Source organism: Phocoena phocoena, chromosome 15 (genome assembly GCF_963924675.1).
Source record: "Phocoena phocoena chromosome 15, mPhoPho1.1, whole genome shotgun sequence".
Lineage (NCBI taxonomy): Eukaryota > Metazoa > Chordata > Mammalia > Artiodactyla > Phocoenidae > Phocoena > Phocoena phocoena.
This window is the reverse complement of record NC_089233.1, coordinates 44,235,980-44,256,474: the sequence shown is the minus strand read 5'-3', so window position 1 is coordinate 44,256,474 and position 20,495 is coordinate 44,235,980. Positions and strand designations below refer to the sequence as shown.

General features: G+C 53.6%; 1 protein-coding gene across 1 annotated transcript in view; it reads right to left on the bottom strand.

The window, feature by feature from the left end:
- Positions 1-2,405: 2,405 nt before the first annotated feature.
- Positions 2,406-20,495, bottom strand: part of SYNDIG1 (synapse differentiation inducing 1) — a 56,694-nt gene continuing 38,604 nt past the window's right edge. The window contains exon 3 of the mRNA XM_065893598.1: positions 2,406-2,564. Within this exon, the coding sequence (XP_065749670.1) occupies positions 2,406-2,564 (159 nt within the window). The remainder of the gene's footprint in view (positions 2,565-20,495) is intronic.

The following is a 20,495-nucleotide window of genomic DNA, read 5'->3' as shown; positions in this document are numbered from 1 at the left end:
ACAGTGGGACAACGTAGCCCTAGGGGGGCGCACGGTGGCCCCCAAACACTTCGAAGATGCCGTGTGGGCAGCGGCCGCCCACAGAGGCACCTCCCTGACGAGGCCGAGCAGGTGGCAGTGCTGGGCCGCGCCGTGTCCACCTGTCAAGTGAGCTGCAGGGCCACATGCGGCTGGTCAGTTGTCCTCGGACAGGCTGGACCCCGCCCAAGGCACCACGTGTGGTTGTGGTGCGGGTCCTGGGGAGGCCTGGAGGAACCGAGAGGATATGGGGAGGGCTAAACATTTTAAACGGAGGCCAGGGGGAGACGGGAAGGGGGTCCAGGAGCCCAGAGGGGCTGGCGTAGAGCCCCCTGATGGTGGCGGACGAGATGGGGGAGAGGACATAATCAAATCCAAAGATAGGCAACTTTGGGCACCTCTTGAACTAAAAATGGACAATTGAGGACACATACAAAGACCGTTTCACACAATGGCTCACGATGAATAAACCCAAGAGATTGGGCTGAAGAGACAGGAGGGCACAAACCAGCCGGTGGACGTACCCTCAGGGCCTGAGTGACGGGGACCGCCCATCTCTGCATGCCCGCGGCCGGGCCGGGCCTCCCGGCTTCCCCTACCGGCTGTCCAAGGAGGTGGCCTAACCAGTCACCCTCCCCTAGAGATGAGGTCCAGAGAAGTGCGCCCACCTGCCCAGGACCAGACAGCTAAAAAACCCAGATTGGTTTGGTTCCAAATCCGCCCTCTCTCACCAGGTTCCTCTGACTCATCCCAGGATGTCTGGGCATCTTCCCTGTGTCCTGCTTAAAGCGTGTTTTTGGTGCATCCATAGATGCAAGTGGCTGATGGATCTTGGATTTGACCCAGGAAAGCAGTGCTAATAATTTTCAGAATATTAAGTGTGTAAGGTCGAGGAGAAGAGAGGCAAGTGCAGGGATCAAACCTGAGTCCTTATTCCAGGACAGTGGTCCTTAATTCCTGCTGCACTTTGTAATCACCAGGCCGCACCCCTGATCAATCACATAAGATTTCTGGGGCTGGGACCCAGGCAGCAGGGATGTTGTAAATGCTGTGGGTGGAACCACTGCCCTAGAGAGACGGCCTCTGTGTCCACTGAGGGTATCGGTATAATAATATTTACTAATGTGTTCAAGTGGGAACGTCAGCAGCTGGGGATGCTGTGATTCTCATCTCAGGACCCCCTGCTACTGCTTCAGCAGCTGAGCCCTGGCGGCTCTGCAGCTACTTTAACAACAAGGAAAAGGTATTAGTGAAACCCAAGGGTTGATATTAATCAGAAAGAAAAGCCTTAAGCAAAAAGGTAAAAGGTAACTTTTGTTCAACAGTGAACACTCGTGAAACAGCAACGAAATGGTATTAAAATGTCTGTGATTACGTATTTCTCAGCATTCATCTGATAACTAAAGCAGCATGAAGCAGTAGTTGCACTTAAAAAAAATGACAAGAAAATAGCTATTCATTTAGTTGACAGAGAAGGTTCGTGTCCTCTGTAAGATCACTAGTGTCACTGTCATCACCAAGGTGGATGTCAGCACAGGCGGGTAGAAGCATCCCCCTGTGCTCGTCCTTACACTGAGGGGGCGTCTTGGCTCCTTGGCCTGGAGTTCCTGGAGAAAACCTGGGTCCTTCTGGGAGGAGTCTGGGGAGGGGCTGGCCTGCCCTGGGCCCCAGGTCAACGAGGCCCCAGGACTGCATATTGCCGCGTGGTGGCTGCGGAGTATGGACACGCTCCAGAGGAGGCCTGACGTTCCTAGGCTGGGGACAGCATGGAGGGAGGGACACTCTGGGCCTGGGAACGACTCTGGCTCTGCATTCTCAGGGCTGGACCCCTCTGGAGAGCCGTGACAGCTGGGGGTCCTGCCAGCAGCTGCTTTGTCTCTCTTGCCACCCAGCCCGTTGCCTTCCTGCAGGAAAGGCACGTGGCCTGGGGGGCAGTGCCAGAGGAGTCAGGTGGGGCCACAGACAGAAGAGCACGTGTCCCCTGCCCCCTCTGCCTGTTGCACCATATTCCATAAAAATAAACACATGTTCCTGTTCGTCTATTGCTAATGTTATGGCATTCCAGGCACTGGCACCAGCGTTAATCCACCAGAATCCATCCAGAGACAGCCGCGAGGGTCGGGATCTATGGAGCTTCCATTTAGAAGGGTTAGCAGTGCCCATCTGTCCCATGCTCTGCACAGTGCTGTGAAAACGATATGAAAGGGTGAAAACAAAAGGAATCCATGGGCAGAAGGTCCCAGGGCTTTATGGCGTCGTTGGCGAGGACTTACACTGTACAGCATCACGCAGGTGTGTCTACCTGTGTGTCCACCCTTGTCAGGCCCGCTCCTCTGCACCCGCACACAACTGGCCCAGGCTCTTCATGCGCATGCGCCCGGGGAGGCTCATAGGTGGTTGCTCTTGGAGAGGTAGGCGATGAGGGCCACGGCCACGCCCACGTAGATGCCGGTCCCGATGGTGATGGAGAGCACGGCCAGGAAGAGGGCCCGCCGGGAGCTGGTGCTGGCCTGGTGAAAGTCCCCCTTGGCCACGGCTTTGTTCGTCTGCAGCGGGAGGAGGGAGAGGAAAAAGGGGGCCAGGATGAGCAAGGTGAACCGAGAGGGGACTCACCGAGGGGGAGTTGTCCAGGCAAGGCGGGGGGCTGTCGCTCACCACTGCTCCCCCCTGCCCTGCAAGGCAGTCAAAGCTTAAGGGAAAGAAAGCGAAGCCCCAGGGATACCCAGGCCGGCAGTGGTCAGCTGAGCACCAGCCACAGGAGTCCCAGGTCCCAGGCACCAGGACGCGAGGGCGGGGACGTCACAGCTCAGCGGCCCCCTTCTGCCCGGTAAAGATACGTGAACAGTTTTCTAAAGTGTGTTCACACTTACCTCCTCTGGTCCTTACAGTGTACGGCGGTGTGGGGGAAGGAAACGGTAGTCCTCGCTACCCGGAGAGGAGCCCGAGGCGTAAGATCCCTCAGTGGACGGCGGGTACTGAGACCCCGCCCCTCAGCCGGCGGCGCGGGAATCTGCGTGCCCGATGCCCCCTCCCTGCCATGGCGGGGCCGGAAAATTCATCCACCAGTGAAATAACTCGAGGTGAGACCAGCGCCTCTATTTCTGGTCACCCGATTGCATAGTGAGGTGTTAGTTTAGTAAGATTCATGTTGCCTCGGGGTCATGAGGCAGCTGGGAACATGGAGGTTTCGGGTGTTGTGTCTGATATGGCGTTTTTTTTTGGTACTCGGGCCTCTCACTGCTGCGGTCTCTCCCATTGCGGAGCACAGGCTCCGGACACACAGGCCCAGCGGCCATGGCTCACGGGCTCAGCTGCTCCGCGGCATGTGGGATCTTCCCGGACTGGGGTACAAACCCGTGTCCCCTGCATCGGCAGGCGGGCTCTCAACCACTGCGCCACCAGGGAAGCCCTGATTTGCCGTCTTGTGCTGGAGTCCACCTCCACCACTGCCAGCCCCCTCCTCCTTGTCCCCTCGACAAGGGAGGCCCCGGGCTGTGGGGACCATCGTGTGATCCAGCTGTGACATCACGGCTGATGCCCCCTGAGTGATGGCAGATGAGGGTGGAGGCCAGCAGGGCAGGTGCCCCCGGAGCGTCATGGGGCGCTGAGGAGGGCTGACCCCTGGTAGGGCGGGGTCCTCCTCGTCAGGGCAAAGGCAGAGCCCACTCCCCGTGTGGGACGTCCTGACCCCCTCAGGACCCATCTCCGGAAACCGGACTCTCACCGGATCCCATTTGCATGCGTGTTGAGTGTATTTCTACTTTTGCGGGCAGGATGGGAGATGGCATCCTGTTTACTCAGACACCGAGGTCCCAGACTCAGAGGTCACTAGGAGATGACTTTCCGTCCTCCGCAGCTCTGCCCCCAACCTGATGAGACGTCAGGTGGAGAAGGGCCTCCGGTCTGCTCGTGTCCTTTTATTTTTTCCTCTAACTTATGTTTCTTCAGGGCCAGTTTTATGTCCTCGTCCCCAATTTTTGGGCTTGGAAGTGAGCCTGAGGGTTCCCTGTGGACGATCTTTGATGAAGCGGAGTGAAGAGAACGTGAGCACGAAGCTCCCAGGACAACAGTAACTACGTCTCAGCTGAGTTCACCCCAAACTCTCCAGGCCCCTCCCTGCTGGCCCCCGGCCTCTGTCAGGGTGGGCCCCCCAGCCCCAGCCCAGGCGGGGCTCTGCTGCAGCAGCCACAGACAGACAGACAGACAGACCGGGAGGCCGGGCCGGGCATTCGCACCCCGCGGGGAGCTCCCAACTCCAAGGGCTGCCCGTCTCATCTGGGTCCATGCACGGCTGGAAGCCCCGGTGAGCTGCTTATAATGCCTGCATCGGCTGGGCTCCCCAAGGGCCGCCCTGGACGGCCTGACCCGCGGGTGTGGGACCGAATCCGGGTGCTCCGTCCTCTCTCCTGACGGGTGGGCTCACTGTCCTCTGCTGACCTACATCATCCCCAGCCGGGCAGCTTAAATCAAGAACAAGCCGCTAACCTCTCCCAGGTTCCGGGGTTAGGGGTTTGGGAGCCCCTCGGTGGGTGACTCTGCCTGGGCCTGGAGGGGCCTGGGCTGCAATCTCTTGACGTCCTGGCTGTGTTGTGGGCTGAGGCAGGAGCTCACAGCGTCCCCCTACCGGGACGCACCCGCTCCTTCCTTGCGTTCCCGCAGCCCTCGGGTCCACCTAGGGTCCCCTCCCAGATGGCGGCCTGGCCTCACGGTCTCTGGGGACCAGCTCCTGGGGCCCCTGCACAGAAGTGGGGCTGCGGCTGGGGCTTGGCTGACGTTTGCACAGCTGAAAGGAAACTCTTGTGAAGAAGGACGCACACACAGGACGACACAGTGGGTGGCCCCTCCTTCCAGGAAGAGCAGAATCTCGGGGGATGCAGCCTTGGGGCAGTGACAGATGGGGGTCCCGCTGAAGCTCATCCTGAGGGGGTTCCCACGGGCAGCTTTCTGTCCGCGTGGCCTCTGTGATCCCAGAGGCCGGCCCCAGGGCTGCCGCATTGGGCAGAGGGAGGGGCACAGCGTGTGTCACCGGACAGCCCCGCGGGCCCTGTCTGCAAACGGCCGTCCCACTCCCCCCTCCCCGGTTCGGAACATCCCTGCAGCTGGTTTTCCTTCCCCGCCCTTTTGGCCAGAGATCACCAAGTGAAGTTTGTTCCTTTCTTTTTTGAGGTCTTTTGCTCAGAAAATAGAAAGTGCAGGTGACTGGCCTGGTTCTGGGCAGCATCTTCTGTGTGCCAGGGGCTCAGAGGGACCCAGAGAGTGTGCTGTCCACCCTCATGGACGCTGCTTGGAGTAAAAGTCACAGGCGAGGGAGAGAGTCTTAACTCAGGTCGAAGAGCTGGAGGTCAGAGTCAAGGAGTGCCTGGGCCCCCGAGACACCGCTCGCTGGGGACTGGGTGCAGCCACCTCCCTGACCTGGGGAAACGTCCCCCAACCTACCCAGGACGTGCTGAGCTCATGCATAGCCCGCTGGGGTATTCCACATTCAAACATGTACTCTGGTTCTTTAGGTAAATAACTACACTCCCTCACCTGGTTTTAAAGCTATGTAGAAAACCCAACTTTAAATTCAAGAGCAGAAGTAAAATATTGGTGCTAAAACTCATGGGAACACTGACTCCCTCCCTTGAATGAAGTGTTACTTAAATGGAGGAAATAAAAATCATAGAAACAGAGAACGCACAGCTGGGACCAATGTGCTTAGGCCAGAATTGACCATCAGAGCCGTGATCCAGATACAGCGTGAGGTCCGTCCCAGGTGCTGCCCCCTTCAGCCTCTGAGGCTGGGACAGCTCTAGGTCAAGCACCCACGCGGAGGAACTGGCCATCAGAAGTCGGGAAGGTCCTCAGACACATTTCAAGCTCGTTTTGTGCAGGTTTCTAGGGTGAGAAACGACCCGTTTGCAGGGGAACGAAGTCAAATTCACATCCTCGGCTGCCCTTATCCTCTGACGCTTCCTCCCTCTGTGGCGATTGGGAGCATTTAGGGGCTGGTTTCATAGCAGGCTCGTCTCCTGGTCCGACAGGTGCTTTCTTTCTTCTGGTGCTTCTGGTGCGTCCAGTCTGGCCCCGACCTGTGGCCATCCTCACCCCCTTCCCAGTGCGCACCGCCTCCCTCCCACCTGAGGCCTGGCTCACCTGAGAGGTTTGTCTGGCCCTCGGCTCGGGGGGCCCAGGTCCTTACTCCTCCCTCAGCCCTTTCCTTCCTTCCTTCCTTTGCTCACTTGCAACAGCTAGAGGTTTGACATCATGACAGACAACGGCCCAGGATGGCGACAGGGCTGCACAGCCGCATTTGCCAACTTCCAAAACGAGAACGGAACCGAATTAGAGGTTCTGAAGCCCTCCATCCCCCCGCCCCCCGAGGGGACAAGGGGCCGGGTGTGTGGAGGCGGGGAGGGGATCTGAGGGACCAGAATGTGAGTCCGGGTTCTCTCCGTGAGGGGCGTAGGCACCGCCTCCCCCTTCAGTCCCACTGAGAGCAGCTCCGACGGGACACTGGGTGTCTGTCTTGATGTGTGTCCCCTGCATGGAGGGCAGGAGACCCTTCCCGCCTGGACGACCCAGAAGGTAGGGGTGGGCTGGGCAGCAGCGTCAGGGGGGGAGCCGGGGTCAGCGCTCTCTGGGGGGACGGGAAAGCTCTCCTGTCAGTCAGGGGAGGAGTGGGTACTTCCTGGGGCAGACGCAGGCTGCCCGGGCTATCTTAGACCGTGTCCGACAGAGCCAAACGGAGGGGCAAGCAGACCCCCGAGGAAAATTCCAAACTCTAGTCGAGGATGCAGGGTGTGCGAGTGTGTGTGGGGTCTGCAGAGAACCCGCCAAATGCCTGGATGAGGAAGAGAGCTGCACACCCTTTGCAGGCGTGAGACCCCCATGGTGATGTGAGTGGGTGAGACTTTTCTACCCCCATCTGTTTCCACTCGCCATGCCTCAACCCAAAGCGGCAGACCCCATGGTGGCAGCCTGGGGGTGGGGAGAGACCACACCCCTCCTTCCCAGGAACGGCTCAGGCATACCCCACCCGGTACATTGTAAAAGAACAGTGCTATCTGCCACCCAAGAATGGCTCAAAGTGAAGAGGGACACAGTGGAAATCCACACTCTCATCTGGTCCTGCTGAGAGTATGAAGTCCTGTCACTACTTGGGAAACGCAACACTGCTTACAGCTGGACATATAGACACACACACGATACAAGTGTTCCACTCCCGGCAAATACTCAACAGAAACGATGCATCTGTGCACCAAGGACACCTACAAGCATGTCCGTAGCCATACCGACCATCAGAGCCCCGACCTGGAAGTCATCCCAACATCCAACCACAGTAAAAGGATAAATGACAATGGTACCCAATGTGGTAATGAAGTAAATCTCAGGAGCATGACGTTGAACAGAAGAAGCCAGACACAGGAGTCTATTGTGTAGAGTACAAAACAGGCCAAAGTCATCTACACTGTTGGCCAAGGGGCCAGATTGGTGGTGTCCTTGGGGAGGGTCAGTAACTGGAAGAAAACACAGTTAAAACAATTTACTTTTACACCCTAAGATGATTTTAGAAATGAGTCTACCAAGAGTTAAATGAACAAATAGGAACCATCTATAAAGAATAGAGAAACCCATTTCGTGAAACCAGTAAAATCTTGATATCAGAACCAGAGAAGGAAAGGAAGAGAAAAGGAAAGGAAAATGCTGATTCCCTACGGACGGATGCAGGTGAGATTCAGTGAGCGAGAGCCGGCTTCCTCTCCACGCTGCTCTCTGCCTCTGCATTTGCTGGGCCTTTTTGATTGTCCTTCACACCATTTTCACCCCTAACTCATCTATTATATGTCCATGGGGCCGTCCCTGCCCCCTGAGGAGGGGAGGCCCCTGGGGCTCCCAAGTCTCCATCCCAGGCTCACCCCGGAGCATTGCAACTGCAGGTTCGCGGGCTCCGCGCAGGACCACTCAGTGAACTAATGACCCAGCGGCCTTTCCTTCCAGCTCTCGAGGGCAACACGCTTTGGTCAGAAACACCCCCATGTCCAGGAAGCCCTCGGCTGATAGTCACGGGTCCTACGCATCGTCTACGAGCTGATTAGGGGGATATGCGTCAGGCGTAGCCAAGAAGGAAGCGTTTACAACCACAGCTCCTTGCTGGGGTGGCTCTGCCAGGCACCCTCAAGGACCTGGAGGCCAGTTTGGGCAGGACATGGTGCCTGCATGATGGAGGGGAGGGGTCCACAGTCCTCGGGGGTCCAGGAAGGAGGAGAGAGAGCAGCCAGGAGGGTGGCCGGTGGCTGCCGGGCAGGGGAGCGCTTCCACGATGGAGGCAGTTAATCTGTGCGGCCCCGCGTGGTGGCCACGAGCCACCTGTGGCTACTCAGCACTTGGGATGTGGTGAGTGTGACTGTGAGTTTTAATATCATTTAATTTTAATTAATATAAACATAAATAGCCAAATGTTGGGGGCCACCATGGTGGGCAGCACAGACCCAGGAGAAACGGGCAGAGAGTCCCACGGGGAGCGGGGAGGAGAAGAAGCCTGCGGTGTGGTGGGCGGGATGAACCCAAAGGAGGTGGAAACCCTGCAGGGCCGTTCAGGCATCGGTGCTGGGGTCGGGGGTTTCCCCGCGCTCGGGAAACTGCTCCACACACACCTGCCTCTGTGCATTTAACCGTGAATTTATTTTGGTTGCTCAGTGTCAGGTGGAGATGAAGGAGGTTGGGGTGACCCTGTGAGAGGGCAATGCTCATGAAATCTGCGGATGAAGGGGGGCCTTTGGACCCGGGGTGTGGAGTGGGCGTCCTGGTCTGGGGTCCACTGGCATCCCTCGCAGATGGAACCTATCAGGGACTGATGCTGGGTCCCAGGCCTCCGTGACATGTGGCAAGGTCCTGCATTCCATCCTTGCTGGGGGACACCTCCCAGAACCCCGGGAGACGATGCTCCCAGGGTCTGGTCCTGGACTGAGTTTACCACAAGCTTTTGTCAAAGTCCTCATTTCCTTTGGCTGTAAAATACCCACTGTTGTTTGAGTTTCAGGAAAAACATGACTTTCTCTGCAATATATCCCTCCTTTGTTTTTCTTTCTTTTTTCTTTTAGCCGCGTGGCTTGCGGAATCTTAACTCCCCGACTAGAAGTCGAACCTGGGCACCGGCAGTGAAAGCGCTGAACCCTAACTATTGGACGGCCACGGAATCCCCTTTGCTTTGTTTTTCTTACGGTCGCTTATTTTAGGGGCAGGAATCGCTAAGGTTGGAGGAGTCCACATCCACGTCTTCCACAGACACGTGGTTCCGCTCTGGTCGAGGAGCTGGGTCCCGGCACAGCCGGGATGGCCTCGGCAGAACACAAAGGCCGGCGCCAGACCCCCGCCTCTGAGGAGTGTGACAGACACCCTCTCTCCTCCACAACCATCTCTCTGGAAATTTATAGCACTCTGGGTATTTTATGGCTCATTTTTCCTCCTGCACCAATATCTGTCGGGCTGGATTACATTTCTTTGCATCATTGCAAAGCTTATTTCCCTTATTTATGACTGTCTACTGCTTGCTGTGTGCTGACGGGTACCCGGGGCTGCGCTGGAGGAGGGGGCCACGTGGTGGTTTAGCAGGCTCCATGGGGAGGAGGGAAAGCCTCTCAAGCCGGGGCTCACTCAGACCCACATGCACACTTCTTTCCTTACGTGCTTTAGTTCCAGGAGCATTTTTATGACCTCCCCTCCCCCCTTTAAAGTAACCCTTCTATTTTAAGCCATGAAAAAAAAATAAATCTTGTGAGTTAGGTCTGAATGGCAGACAGATCAGCTATGAAACAAATGTACCCCCTGTGTTTGGGTAAAACCAGATGGGAACACAGGCTCCCCTGGGTGCTAGCACCAAGCCTCTTCACCTGGCCTTGGCCTGGGTCACTGCGGGGGTGGGGAGTTACCCATGATGGTGTCTGAGGGCCCCTGTCATCAAGGTCATTTTGTAGGAAACACAACAAAAAACCTCAGTACGAGCAACGGCCCCTGTGCCATCCTGTGCAGAAGCCTGCGTGACCTTGTTTCCATCCTGCATCTGAGGTTAGAGGAGCCCCAGGACCCGCGGTTCCTGAGAAGCCCCGCCCAGTGCTTCACTTCCCACAGCTCAGGCCTCCCCTGTATGCTGGCCATGGGGCTGTGCTCGAGAGAAGCCTGCCTTGGTTTCCCCCTGTGACTAATTAGTATGAACTCATGTCTAGCTTCATACAGGCACAGATGGATAATACAAAAATAATTATACAGATGGAAATATTTCTCTATACAAAGATGTAGACACATGTATTTCTACATATAGAACTGATAACATGCGAGTACACACACGTGTATTTCCTATTTCCTAGCTCTGTTACTGAGCAAACCCAGAATCAATGACACCCCAGTAGCAACAAGCACACCCAGTGCCCAGATAGTGGTTTCTAAAACCATTTTCCAATAAAAGGGGTCAGAACTCCATGGGGAAGTGGCTGATTTTAGGACTCAGGCAGATGATATACAAGATGAGCCTGGGACGGCATTTTATAGTACAAAAAAGGAAAAATACTCCAAGATCAAAAGGATGGGGGCATGTCAGGGGGGCGCAGGAAATGCTCCCTATGGCCAAAGTGGCAAAATAAATAATGAAGTATTGGATTATAAGCCAAAGTGTAAAATGAACATCCAAGGGTCCATACTGATATAAATAAATGATTGGATGAATCAGTTCACTGGGGAGAATAGACAAATCTCCCATTTAGACAAATTCCAAATAATCTATGTAGGTCCTCTGGCCTCAGGGAAGTAAAGAACAAGTCCCACCCTTAGAGGGTGGGCTGTGCAGTGACTTCCTAGGACAGAGGACGGAATGGATGGCGGGAGGAAGGGTGACCTTTGCCGTGAAGAAACCCGACAGGCACGACCACAGCCAGGCGACCAGGGTCAGCATCCGCAGTGACAGGTCGTGTTGATGGGATGCAGCACTGACCTTCACCTCCATGCTCCTCCTTGACAAACCCATAACCCCGGTCTAAGCAGGAGGAAAGCATCAGACAAGTCCCGATAGAGGGACATCCCACACCGTACCCCACCAGGTCTCCTCACAGGTGTCAAAGTCATCAGAAACAGGGGACGCCTAAGACGTGTCACAGCCCAGAGGACCCCGAGGAGGCCTGACCGCCAGGTGCTGAGTGCATCCTGCTGGGACCCAGGGGCAGAAAGAGGGCATCAGGCAACCGCTAAGGCGATCCGGACAGAGCACTTAGAGTACAATGGGGCAGCAACACTGGCCTTTACCTGGGGGACAGACGAGCCCCATGTGAGATGTTGATGGGGGTTGGTGGGTGACTGGGCTCAGGGAAGCCGCCAGCTCTGCACCTTTTTGTCCATTTTCTGCAGAGCTAAACTGGTCTGAGATAAGCCATTTATTTAAAAGGCAGGGTGTGGATGGGGCAGGTGAGAGGCCTGTCTGGTGCAGGGGCACGTTCCCGGGCTCCGTCCCTGAGAGCCGGCGGGGGTGGGGGGGGCGGGGGGAGGGGCCGGCACACCTGCTCAAACCAGCACTGACAGGGAACTCCCTCAGCCCTTTTGCGGTACGCGAGCCTCTCACTGTGTGGCCTCTCCCGAGCACAGGCTCGGGACGTGCAGGCTCAGCGACCATGGCTCACGGGCCCAGCCGCTCCGCGGCATGTGGGATCTTCCCGGACCGGGGCACGAACCCGTGTCCGCATCGGCAGGCGGACTTTCAACCACTGTGCCACCAGGGAAGCCCTACTCGCTATTTCTGAGTGTCCAATTTTACTTTTCTCCCTAAAGCAGAGTTATAACACCTGTCTAGTGGGTGTTGTGACAATGTCAGCAGAGGACGCCCTGACTTACTGCTCCATGTCGAGCTCCACGCCAACAACTCACTTGCCTGGCCTTACTTCTTCCTGACACCACAGAGAATGACTGTTGTGAATACTGGTTTCCATAAACGTACCCTTAATATAACAATGTGTTAGGAAGATGTTCAAACACACAGAAAAGGTAAAAGAACCTGCAGCGAGCATATCAACCCCTTCAGTTCACTATTAGCATTTTGTTTATGTTATTAGCTTCATCTATCCAGCTCTCTATCCATCCACCAACCCATCTTTTTTCTTTTGGATGCGTGTCAGGGTAAGTTGCAGACACTCCCTGCTAAGCACGTCTGCATATGACTCCATTGATGGAGAATGAGAGATGGGGAATTCAGGTTTAGTGTTGAGTGACAGAGCACCTGCCTCCTGGATCCTAATAGGTGCTCACGAACGGAAACTATTTCCATCATTTCATTCTTTATGCAAAAGTCCTGCTTCCTTTCTGGAAACAAATAAGAAGGAGATTAAAGATTTTAAAACCCAGGAGAGGAAAAATCAGACCTTTCTCTTTAAATACCCCTTGGGGACGAGAAAAATTTTTAGGAACAAAAATGAATGTTTGGGCCCTTTGGACCCAACGGTGGACGCAGGCTGGCTGATGTCTGCCCCATGTGTGTGGCCGCTTTCACCATGTGTGTGACACCCCCAGCACATGTGTGGTGGCTGTTCTGTGCCAGCGGAAACCTGTCAGGTGCTGGGTCGGTGCCTCTACAGAATCTGGGGGCCCCCCCATGTTCCCTGCAGAAGAGCCCCCATGACTGGGCTTTATCTTGTGCACAAAAAGCTTCCTCAGATTATGGGTGACGGGATGGTCCTTTTATTTTCCTGCCAGTCCATGGCACAGAAAACCAATCACACAGCAAACAAAACACCCTTGTTTTAAAAAGTCTTCCCATGACAGGGCCACTAGATAATCACGAATTATGATACTCCAATGAAATTAAGAAAAGCTTGTTTCTTGAGAAGCAAAGACTAGCAAAGATTTAAGTAAAAAATGAAAAAAATTCAGTGTTCCCTAGTAGACTGGAAATTTGGGAGAAAATCTGAATGCTTTAAAAGATGAATAATTAAATAACCATGTTATATCCCTATGGTGAGACATTAGGTCACCACAAACATCACTAATTACATGACAAGTACTCATGATATTGGTTACAAAAAGGCATATTTTAAACCCTAATCTTGCCTATACAGAGAATAATGCACACGAAAAGGACTGGATGGAACAGACCAAAGTCTTAAATGTAACTGTTGAGTTTCCCCCTGTTTCTTCATAGTTTAATTCGCTGTCCAGAATTTCAGTGCCGGTAAACAGGAAAAACCTGTTGATCCCACAGGTGTCATTTCCCATCGGGCCGATGCCTCGGTTTACCCTTCCCAGTGTGTGCAGCCTGGGGAGTCAGCGTTGGTCGTGGGGAGGAAGCCCCAGGGCAGTGACACCCAAGTTCCCCTCAGCACAGCAGGTGCTGGGACCCCCTGAGCCTGATGCCTGGGTCTGGGGGGGAATCTCTCTGCCCCAGACTTGCTCTCAGGCCTGATCTGCAGCCCCTGATGGCTGATAAACCCACACGGTTGCTGAGCTTGGGGCTGGAGGCCACCGGCTGGGGCCTGCTCCGGGCCCCGTTGGAGATGAGGCTCTTGCTGGCTGCCTGCCAGCCCCTCCTAAACCTGTCCCGGCCTCACGGCCGTTGTGCCTGCACAGAGATGCCGTCTGTGCTGCTCCACGTTCAGACGTGGGTTGCTGTGCTGTCCTTCCCGCGTGGCCTGGCGTGGGGACCCCGCCTGCTCCACCTCTGCTTCTTGGGCCCTGGAGCCCCTGGAGGGAGCAGGCATAGAACCAGGGCAGGTGGCCCTCCAGCTGGGTTCAGAGCTTCTCAGTGCCAAGCCTGAGAATGCGACCTTTGATCTTCGACATTTCTGGGCTGCCCTGAGCATCTCTCATAAAAAACCCAGTGTGTTCGCTCAGTGGACTTGGGAAAGGAAGGATCGTACCCCCCAGGGGAGCCTTTCACATCAGACCGGAAGTTCTGGCTTCACACTTAAGCCACCGTTTATCAGCTGCCCCTGTCCCACAGTTCCCTTGGTTAGTCTGTTGGTTGGTTTGTTTCGGCAGCAATGGCACCTGCAGATATTCATGCAGTGGAGAATTTAAAAAACATACACTTCTGTTTTTACCTTCCACCATATTGCTGCTCTTAACGTATTTGCACGTTTGTCATTGTGCTTCCTTTAAAAAATCCACTTTCGCACCTGCAGCAGCAGGTGAGAACCACCAGCAGGCTCCCAAGGCCTTGAGGGCAGAGTCCTTGGCCGTGGGCGGCAGGGCAGTTCTGCAGCTCCGCCCTGATCTCTGTTCCCTTTTAGGGCCTGTCTTCCCAAGGCGGCTCAGGAGGGTGTGTCTCTCTCAAGCGCTTTGACAAACCTTGGCAGTTGGCTCCCACCTCTCAGGCATGGGAGGGAAGCGAGGGCAGGTTCTGCCTCTGGCAGAGGTACTTAGGGTTGGGAACAAGGGGATGCCAGGGGTGGCGTCAGGAGCCAGGCAGGTGGCAGTGGCGTAGGGGCTGCCAGTCGGGTGGCAGAGCCCGGTGGGGGGCAACCACTGGTGGACCCACAGACGGTGAAGAGTCAAGATCCCTCGTTTGCACGTAGGGCTGTGACATCTGCCCAGACCCGAGAGGAAAGGTATGCTGGGTCTGGAGGTGAACTCGACCAGGGGGAGACAGCTTCCAGGCCTGCCTATTCACCGAATTTTTATAATGGCAAGGAGCTTGCTGCAGGCCACAAAGCACATCACGTTCACATTAACCGCGATCCACCCTTTGCTCCTGAGTTCCTGGAGGGGATGAGGACCAGAGCAGAACACGAAGAACCACCGGAAATGACGGGGAAGATTATTCTGAGCTGTGGAAGGCGATGGCAGCTTTATTGACCAAGAAGAAACTAAGAAACTTCACAGGAGCCACGGTGTATGCTCCAGGGCCTTCTAACATGCTATGGCTTCTGACACATTTATTCCAGAAGTGAGGAGAGAGCTGTGAGGCCCCGTCTGCCAAAGGCCGGGCGTCTCTCCCACACCCTCGTCCTCTTGGCTACAGGAGACCTGTTTCCTTGTGAAGGCACAGCTGTTTGCTGCCCTCCTTCCCCCAAACACTCACAAAATATCCAAAAGAAAGGGCAGTGTCCTGCTGCCCTGCCCAGCTCACTTCACCAGCGGCCGAACTACCCTCTTGTTGCCTGGACTCCTTACAAAGCACGAGAGACGGGACCCGAGTCCCTGGGACGGTTCTGATAAAATCTCACTGAGCGGCTGCTGCTGGCGCTCTGCACACTGTCACTGTGTGATAATGTCATTAAGTTAGGTGCTCCGTCCAGGCAGCAGGGGCTCCACTTGACTGGAAAGGTTTAAAACGAACTGATTTCCAGTGATCTCCTCACTGCCCACCCCTCCCCACCCAGGCTGGCAGCGCCACCCCAGCACACATTTGGAAAATGAAGGGCTCTTCTGGTCTGGTCTGAGCGCACAGGATAAGACCACAGGGATGTGTTGGGTGGTCAGGGTCCTGGTTGGTGAAACTTCTAGAAATCTAAGCTCTTATCAGAACGTTGGGTCCTGGGTTTCAGAAACCGTCAACACCGCAAGCCGCCATCAAAGACAGGCGACGGTGGGGTACAGGTTAGTGTCATTACAACTCTTCCAAGGGTCCCTGAAAGCAACGCTGACCTCTCCGGACAGGGTTCTGCGTGTTGTCTATCGGGGGAGGCGCCGGAGACACCAGGGCTTTTCATGCCATTTTTGCAACTTGCTCCTTTGCAGGTGGGACCCCCGACGTCCAGACGCCCCAGAAGACCTCACACCGTGAGTGGCGCTCTGAAGTCTGTCCAGAGTACTCCTAACCAACTCACCGTATTCCTCCTCGTCTGGGAGGCAACATCTCCTTTCTTTGGAAATAACTGTTTTGGTAAATTCTTTCGAGACCAAGGAATGTTGAAGTCGAGGCTGATAGTCTGGGGGGCCGGTGAACGGTGCTGCTGCTTTCTGGATGAGACCAGGAGGCCACGTCTGCAGGCGCGGGTAGCTGCGAGGCCCGGGGACCCCCCGCTGGACCTCTGCCCTCACGGCCCGCACCCCCGGGGAGATTTCAGCTCCAGACCCGCCGCGGCTTAACTTCTCCACCTCACGGCTGAGCTGTGGGCCGACGCCAGGGCATGGTTTCAACCTGACCTGGGCCCACTGCCCGGAAATTCTGAGTCTGTTCTCCGATTTCCCCAAATGTCGATTTAAAGCCACGCCCCCCATATCTTCCTGGGTTTCCAGCCTTCCTTGACTTCACAGACAGAGGCTCCCCAGGCTGGCCTTTAGGGGCATATTTCATTCCCAGCATCACCCTGTGCATGACACGGGGCGCGGGTCCACTCCGTCCCCGGTAAACCCTTCTCCCTTCACATCGGCAGCCACGCTCGTTACTCTTCTACATTAATCATGGCTCCTTCTTGCTGCCCTCTTATCTTTGTAGTTATTCTTTGTCGCTCTTTATGGCTTTTCCCTTGAATTCTGTTTGTCTGGTGTTAATATCGCTGCAACTGGTTGCTTCAGAACCACTTACCCTTCTGGCCAGGAGATTCCACAACTCAGGGGTTCTAGAAGCAATGGGAGAGAGGTGGCGCTCGCAGCGTGGGTGGCCTAAAGAGTATGAAGGGAACTGGTTCTGAAGGGTCAGCACAGAGGCTTCCAGGAACCGACAGCTCAGGGGCGTGGGCCCCGCTGCAGCTACAGAGGGGGTTCTGCCGACCTTGAAACCGAGGGGCTCAGGCTGCCCCAACCAAGCTGACCCGGCTGGTAAACCATCTTCCATACACAGGAGCCCTGAGATCAACCCTGGCTGTTTCCGGCTTTGCTGGGTTGTTCCATTTTGGGGCTGTGACCAAGGATGCTGCTGTGAACCTCTGTGGCCATGTGGGTGCATTTCTCTTGGGCAGATGTCTAGGTGCAAAATAGGGAGATGGATGTTTACATTTATAAGAAAGTATCACAGCATTTTCCACTCCCAACAGTGGGGGAGGGTCCCAGCCCGTGGGCCCAGTGATTCCAGCATGAAGTGGGAGCTGTGTGTGCCAGGGATTTTCATCTGTGCTCCCCTGAAGACAAATGATCAGAGGCCCATCTCCTGGGCTCCCTGGTCCTTCGTGCACCTTCCTTTGTGCATGAACGACAAAGGTCTCTGTTTCATTATTGAGTTGTTGTCATTCTTTATAGGGTCTCCATGTCACTGTTTTTATAGAGGGGTACCCACCAGCAGGTGAATAAAATGTGGGGTGGAGACGTGGGCCATTCAGGCAGCTGTCCCTGGAGCACTGGGCTGGGGATCAGCTTCAGATGAGGGCCACAGGGCCACACGGGGGCACGTCAGGCAGAACAAGGGCGGGTGAGGGGCTGGGTGTCTCCCCGCGGGCACAGCAAACTTGGCCACGGCTGGTCATCCCCTTTCTAACGGATTCTACTGGTCTCTCTGCACGCACACCATTGTTCTCCTTTGCTTGGAGGTAGAAGACCTAAAACCTCTGAAACCCCAGGATCCGGATGCCAGCGCCCAGAGGAAAGAATCGTGCAGTTACAAGGCACGGACACCCTACCAGGTCCATGCACTTCCATGTGGCCTTTGTGCACTGACTACGACCTTTACGTGGATGGCTTCTGTTCCCTCTGCTATAAATCGATGGGCCTTGAGGGGGCGACCCCCATTGATGGCCCCCCACCAACACACAGGCCAGGAGGAAGAGCCACACGGGGCTCTGAGTGGAAGATGCTCAACGCCACCCAGACTCTGGGTTCATGGCCCATGTTCGCTTCAGGAGAGCCTGGCTGCCCCGGAAAGCTTCCCACATGCCCTGGCAGCCGGGGCTAATTCCTCTCCTCTTTCCTTCCAAGGGATTTTTATGTAGGAAGGGGGCTGAGCAGCTAAGGATGGCCTGGGAGCTGGAACAGGCAAGCTGTACCCACGACTCGCCCGTTTCAGCTGTTCTTACTTGGTTCCCTGGTTCCCAGCGGGGACCACTCCCCTCTCACTCGCGGGTGTAAGTACAAACCATCAAAAATGGTTTAACGTACACATTGTACACCCACAATATGAATAAAAGATCTAAAGATATGCCACAGCCGAGAGCACCATTCTTCCATTTTTTATCGCTACCTCTGCTTTCAGGCCCCGAGGTTCTCTGTGCCCAGTGACGTGAAAACACTTTATCCTTTGCAAGCCTTTATAGTGTCTACAGGGGGTTCCTGCTTCCGGGGTGGGGCTGGAGTCCTGAGGGGCCCCTTCCTTAGGATTTCTTCACCTCGGCATCAAACACAGGCTCACAAAGGTCCCTTCCACTTTGGGAGCAAAGCGTCTTGCTGTTGAGAATCTAAGGTTTTCCATTTCTAAGCCTGGAGATGAAAACCAGTGTCAGCTCCAGGCACTGGGATTGGGGAGATGTCATGCTTTTAGCTGTTGGAATATCCACCAAGAGAAAGGCTTCATAAGAGCAGGGAACACCATTTTGCTCAAAGGATGTCAGAACGTGGAGACACCTGAGCGTCCTGGCCCCGCGCAGACCCTACCCCGATCACAGAAAGATGCTTACGAGGGGGCCCGGGCAACAAGAGCTGTTCAAGGTCTCCAGGTGATTCCAACATGCATCCAAGGAGAGAACCGTCGATTGCACAGAGAGATGGCAATTCCGGGAGAGCCAAGGCTCCTTGCTTTCAAGGAATTGGTCCATTTCATCTGGGTTATTGAGTTTACGGGCACAGAGCTCTTCACACTTGTTGAATTCTCTTATTCTTCTCTTAACATCCATGGCATCAGTAGAGATGACCCTTTCTTTCCTGGTATAGGTAATCTCATTCTCTCTCTACTGGTTAGCCTGGCTAGAGGTGTATTAGTTTTATTGACTTTTCAAGTTTTATTGGTTTTTTGTCTTTTCAAATAGCTGGCTTTTGATTTTGTTGATTTTCTCTACTGTTTTCCTATTTTCAGTGTTAGTTGATTTCTTCTCTAATTTTAACTATTTCCTTCATTCTTTTTGCCTTAATTTATTCTTGTTTCTCTAGTTTCTTAAGGTGGCTGGTTAGGTTCCATCAAATGCATATATCTTTTTCTAATAGATGCATCTGATGCTACAATTTTCCCTCTAAGCACCCCTTTAACTACATCCCACCAATTTTGATGTTTTATTTTCATTTTTAGTTCAGAATATTTTTAAATTTCCTGTGAGACATTTTTGACCCATGGGTTATTGAGAAGTACATTTTTAAAGTGCCAAATATTTCGGAAATCCCCAGCTATCTTTCTGTCACTGACTTCTATTTTAATTCTTGTGTGGTCTAGAATGTACTTTGTATTTTTTCTTTAAAATTTTTAAGGATTGTTTTTTTGGCCCAGAATACAGCCTGTCCTGGTGAATGCCCCCTGTGCTCTTCAGAAGAAATGTGTATTCTGCAGTGTTGGCTGATTAACAGTGCTGTTCAGGTCATCTGTATCTTTACTGATTTTCTGTCTGCTCGATCTATCATGTACTGACAGAGGTGGCTGAAGTCTCCAACTGTAACTGTTATCTATTTCTTCTCTCAATTCTGTAGTCTGGCCTCATATCTCGACTCTGTGGTTAGCGCATTCACTTTCCGTTTACGATTGTTATTTGTTCTTGGAGAATTAACCCCTTTATCATTATGCAACACACCTCTTTATCCCCGATAATATGCCTTGTTCTGAGGTCGGCTTTGCATGACATTCACACAAGATACTCCAGTTTTATCTTGATTTGTGTTAGCATAGTGTATCTTTTTCCATATCTTTACTTTTAATATTTACTTTCAATCTGTCTGGGCTTTATATACAGGTTTCTTTAAATGTAGACGGTATAGAGTTTATAAGTAGACAGCATATAGTGGGGTCTCACTTTTTTAAAAATCAATCTGACAATCTCTGTTTTAGCGGGTGTGTTCAGACCACTGATACATAAATGATTATTAACATAATCAGATTAATATTTATCATCTTTGTATATTGTTGCACTTGTTTCTATTTTCTTTTCAGCCTTCTCTGTTTTTTTTTTTTTCTTTTTAAAATGTGGACCATTTTTAGGGTCTTTATTGAATTTGTTACAATATTTCTTCTGTTTTATGTTTTGGTTTTTTGGCCGCGAGGCATGTGGGATCTTAGATCCTTGACCAGGGATGGAACCCACACCCCCTGAATTGGAAGGCAAAGTCTCAACCACTGGACCACCAGGGAAGTCCCCGTCTTCTCTGGTTTTAATCGAGCATTTTATGTGATTCCATTTTATCACCTCTATTGCCTTATCATTTATGCTTCCATTTAAAATATATATCTCAGTTGCTAAGCCTACTTTCAAATAGCACCATATTGTCTCAAGTGTAGTGCCGGTACTTTATGATGGAATATTCCCAAATCCTCCCTCTCATCTCTTCAACACTGTTGTCACTTTTCACTTCTACATATTCCCTAATCGCCCAGTGCACTGTTACTATTCGTGCTTTAAACAGACAGCGATCTTTTAGAGAATAAGAAAAATAAAAGATTACATCTCATTTTTATT